General features: G+C 56.2%; 1 protein-coding gene across 6 annotated transcripts in view; it reads right to left on the reverse strand.

Moving 5' to 3' along the window:
• Celf3 (CUGBP Elav-like family member 3) overlaps positions 1–4,621 on the reverse strand; it is a 14,332-nt gene extending 9,711 nt beyond the window's left edge. For 5 of the 6 annotated variants that reach the window (XR_003377837.1, XR_003377838.1, XM_013349857.2 and 2 more), the window contains exons 1-2: positions 3,688–4,477; positions 2,579–2,661 (exon numbers count right to left, since the gene is read on the reverse strand). Coding sequence is in view for 3 of the 6 variants with exons in the window: in XM_013349857.2 (XP_013205311.1) it covers positions 2,579–2,661; positions 3,688–3,832 (228 nt within the window). In the remaining 3 variants the exon portion in view is untranslated. Of the gene's footprint in view, positions 1–2,578; positions 2,662–3,687; positions 4,478–4,558 lie in introns of those variants that run through there. The other variant, XM_013349859.2, reaches the window with a different exon arrangement.
• Positions 4,622–4,909: the final 288 nt, after the last annotated feature.

The raw sequence follows: 4,909 nt of genomic DNA on the forward strand, positions 1-4,909 counted from the left end.
CTCACAGAGCACTCCTCAGCACTCCCAGTGCACACTTCCAGTCTCACTTCTTCCTGGCCTGGCACTTCCTGCGGGAAGCTCAGTTCTGTTAGCTTGCCTGGGCACACCTGCCCCCTCCCCTGAGTCCAGCTGCGCTGTGTTTACTCGGCAACCAGGCAGGCGCCTTTCCCTAGTTACCACCCACCAGGTGATAAGCCCTCCCAAGGGCCTCCCAAAGAAAAAGGGGCTATTGACACTCCAGCCAAGGTGCTCTGAGCTGCTTTCCCTAACAGAAGCACTGTTCAGTCCATCCCTCTCCTAAACAGTCAAGCTCCCACCTCCAAAAAGAGCTCGCTCTTCCTCAAAATCTAATTCTCTTGAGGGTGCAGACGAGGAACCCTGCCACTCTGGGCTCCACAGTTCCTGGTGCCCCAGAGCCCACCCTCCTGGCCTCAAGCTGATGGGAATGCCTACATCTCCAGAGTGGGAGTTTGATCCAGAACTGACAGGAAAGAGTCAGCCAGGCAGAGGCAACCCACAAGCGACTTCCAAGAGGCCACACCCTGCTCAGAATGGATCCAGAAACCTGGGACAGAGCCACCCTGGGAACTCTTCCTGGAGAGAAGAGAGAACAGGACTCAACAGCCACAGACGTGCCTGAAACATCTCAATATGGTAGTGCCTTCTAGATTCTGGGCGACGAAGACAGGGAGCAGGAAGCAGGTTAAAGTGTCCTCGTTAAAATAGACTTTGCAGGATGACTTGGAGACAGGAACAAAAAGTTACTAACAGAACTGTGTATTGTCTGACACCGTGTACACACACACACACACACACACACACACACACACACACACACCCTGATGGGGCAAATGGCAGGATGAGTTTTCTCCAGGTGTCTGTTCCCTTGACTGCCCCGTGCCAGCTTTCTCAACCCCTTAGCATGTGATTCTCCTGGAAGAACGGAACCCCTCATTTCCTATTAGAAACTCTATCAGTCCCTCTGGATTCTGTCAACTGTGGCAAAGGCCACCGTGGGAACTTCGTGTCACCTGGGAGGTCTGGAGCAAAGCGAGAGGAGCATTCTTGGCAGGGGCCTTCACCCACTCCCGTGCCCAGCCCACTGTGATTTCAGGAAAGGCAGGCGGTGTCTTATCCAAGACAGAGTTTTGCCTGAGCTTCAGAGGCAATGGGAGGGGACCAGATATAGGGGAGCTATCCCTAGCTGGTACTCTGCCTTTGGGGCGCCTGCCCGGCCCACACTGGCATTCATCTAAGTCCCTTCTCTGGCCTTTTTTGGTCTCCTTCTGAGACCCTCCAGTTCCTGCAGGAGCTCTGAAATGAGGAACAGGAAACTCACAGCAGTGGAGGTAAAAACTGATTTGTGGGGTCCCTCCAGAGAGGAAAAGAAGGGAAAGTTGGAACTCAGCAGTTCGCATGTACCCCTCACCTGGCCTTTAAGGTGCTCATTTGCACATGCGTATGAACATGCGCGCGCTCTCTCTCTCTCTCTCTCTCTCTCTCTCTCTCTCTCTCTCTCTCTCCCTTGGCCTGCTGGCTAGCATGCACCTAGCATGAACTGACCCTCCACTCTGGGCAGTGGCAGTTCCTGTTGGTTGGGATAAAATGGTGGGGAGGGCTAGAAGGGACCTCCAGAGAGTTTGAAGTCGGGAGAGGTATAAGTAGTTCTATTTTCTATATCCCCACTCCATTTGTTTTGTTTCCTTTCAGGATGGTCAGTCAGTACCATGTTCTGTCCCACGTGGGGAAGGCGTGGAGGCTAGGACAGATATGTCTCCAACCCCCAGACAGTGCTGAGCCAAGGTTTGCCGTGGGCAATGAGGCTTCAGGAAAGGCTACCTGATATTCACAGTCTGAGAGCCAAGAGAAGCAGAGAGACGGGCAAAGGGGCTTGGGGAGGAGGGGGAAGCTTCTAGAGGTTACCAGCCCAGGTTGGTAGGAGGCTGGCTCAAGAGACAAAGAAATGTAACTTTGCAAGAGGGAAGCCACCTCAGAGTCACCTCTGCTTCCCCGTCCTCCCAGGGCACTTGGCGGGGTGTTTCAAGCTCACGTCAGCTCTCCCCTTGCCTGCTGTCCCCAAACTCACGTCCGCCTCAGACCCTGCTCCTCTTTGATGCCCTGTGGCTCTGTTTGGATTTCTTCCTGGGAGGCAGGAAGGGAGCCTGCAGGGTCTCAGAAGCCCAGCTGCCTGTTCTCAGGGAAGCACCCCCCCCCCCTCTCACAGCCACCCAGCCTGCCTTATCCAGTACCACAAGAGAGTGCCAGGGCACCTCGCGCTCCCTCTGACACAGGTGTCCAGTCTACTGTGCATGCCTCCCATACAGCTAGGTCCTCCCTCTAGCGTGGCCTGGGGACGGACTGAGGAGTGGGGGAGGGGTGGCACGCACCCCTCAGAAAAGGTCCCATCTACTCCAGGAATCCTTTTTTTCCACACATCTACAGAAGGAAAGGATGCTAGAAGGGTTTCCCACTGAGGACAAGAGGTGGAAAACAGCTCAGTGTCCTGGGAGGGCTGTGGGTCCCCTGCCACTCCCGAGACTCTTCTCAGCCCCCTGACCCTGCAGAGCGCAGAACTCACCCCTGGGAGAGTCTTCTGTTCGTGCAGGGCACTCTGGGCCTTCAGGGCTGAATCGCGGGCACAGTATGTCAGGAAGGCACATCCTGAGGAGACACAGGTGGAGAGGCAGGGTTGGGGTGAGTCCCCAGTTTGCTCTTCCTAGGGTTTCCCCATGAGACTGAGGATGGGGAAGGCATTTCCCCTTCTTGCCATCTCTGCCGGCTGGGTTGGGGAGGCATCCCAGAGGGATAAAAATTATACCCTTTTTCTGGAGCAGAGACCTGAGGTGAGGGACACAGGAGGGAGAGCATTTGATGTGTCGAGAGACGGGACTGGGACAGGAAGAGCTGTGATTTCCAAGCAGGTAGGGCAATGTGGGGCTCTCTCTATCTCTCTTCCCCTCCCCCTTTCTCCTCCTCTTTCCTCTCTCTCCCCTTCTTCCCTCCATCTTGGTCATCATCACCCTCTCCTCTTCCATTTCCCCTACTTCTCAGGTCTCCTAGACTCCACCAGAGGCAGGTGCAGGCTGTGCATGGAGAAGGAAGAGGAAAAGCAGCAGCCGGAAGTGCTTTTTCCTGAGTCCAGAGAGAGAGGGAGGTGGTGTGGCCAGGGTTCCCAGCATATCTGGAGCTCTCCAAGTGCTGATCCCAGGCCAGCCCCGTTTAGCAGTGCAGCTCTTGGAGAGCCCTGAGGAGCATTTTCCGAGTAACTTCCTAAGTCCTACAAACCTTGTCCAGTCTCTCTTCCCCACGTCCCTCTCCTCTGCTCGTCACTTTCATCCTGGGCTGTCCTGGCTATACTCTACTCTTTCTAGGTTGAACACCTGGCCGGCCATTCCAACATCATCTGGGGCTACTCACATTGTCAATATTGGTCCTCTTTCCTCAAACTTGTCCCTCCGGTCCTTCTGGAGTTTCTCGCATGCCATCAGCACCCTTCTCCATCTCTAAGTACAGTTCTCCTTAGTTTTCCACCCCAAAGTCCCTGTCACTCAACTGAGTTCTCATTCAACTCCCCCATCCAGTCCCCAGCCCCTGAACTCTGCTTCCAAATCATTCCTTCCCAGCCATTCCATCCTCCGGTTTCCTCCATCCTTGCTGCCTCCTCTCCAGCCTGGCCTGACCCCTCACCCTTGTGCAGCCCGGTGTACTTGTCCTTGATGACAGTCAGCTCGAAGATCCGACCAAACTGCTCGAAGATGGGCTTCAGGTCCTTTTCCTCCAGATGCCTCGGGATCTGCCCCACAAACAGCTTGATGGCATCCGGCTCCTTCATTGGGGCGGCCCAGGAGGAGGGGCCAGGGGGGAGCAGGGAGAGGCCCAAAGACAAGGGAAGCTGCCCAACAAGGAGGCAGGTGGTGGGGCCCAGGGGCCCAGCAGGGCCGGCTTTCCCTTTGGCCCCCAACCACAGTGCTGATCAGAGGAGGGCTCTTCACACAAAGGAGGCCTGGGGAGTTGAGGGCTAGGGGTCAGGGGTCTAGGCAGATACTGTCAGGCCACCAGGGGGCATAGCCCAAACAAATGATCTCCCTCCCAGAGATCTGGCAAATATCCCAGGATGGGGGTCAGGGCAGCTAAGCCCTGGGGCGTTTGGGTGGTAACAGGAGCGCTGGAGCTCAGAGGGCGGGAGTAAAGGCACAAATGCCACAAGAGACGAGGAAAGAGTAAGAGGAGGGCAATCGGAAGGAGGCTGAGGGGCTAGGGGCCTGATATGGTTGCCAGCGGCGTCATGAGGGGTCCCTGCTCCCGATGTGGGGGAGGTGACTCTCTCGTTGGCTTCCTAGGGAGGACACCTCCCTTGTGGCTGATCCTTCTGCTGGGTCCGAAGATCCCTGATGCCAAATACTTGATCTCTGATGGCGGCAGGGTTCCGGGGGTCCCTTCTGCCCTGCCCCCTTCAGGTTCTCCCTCGACCCCCCTCCCACCCCCACCCTGGATGGTTCCCCGGCCTGGACCGCTGCCGGCTACTTCCGACACTAGGGCTGCCTTCTTTCCCGGTCACCTGGGTCCCGGAGCTCTGCTCTCCGGCCGCGCTCTCCTCAACAAAAACCTCCCCCCCCCTACACCCCCCCTCCCCACTCCCACCTCCTTTCCCCTGACATCAGTGATGTCAGTCTCAGGGGTAGAATACAAATTCTCTACTCTGGAGAGAGACGCACAACCCAGGCAAGAGCCACTCCCTCTTTCTATCTCTATCCTCCCTGACTCCCTTTCCACCCTAGAAGAGCAGCTGGTCTTGTTAACAACCCTTCCCCCATTTTACTCCCCAATCAGGAATTGGGCAATACACTACGATGGAGAATTTATAGAGGAGCCCTAAGGTGGGGTCCATTGTTCCGGGGGCTGGAGCTGT

The sequence above is a fragment of the Microtus ochrogaster genome, chromosome 21 (genome assembly GCF_000317375.1).
Source record: "Microtus ochrogaster isolate Prairie Vole_2 chromosome 21, MicOch1.0, whole genome shotgun sequence".
In the NCBI taxonomy this organism is placed as follows: domain Eukaryota; kingdom Metazoa; phylum Chordata; class Mammalia; order Rodentia; family Cricetidae; genus Microtus; species Microtus ochrogaster.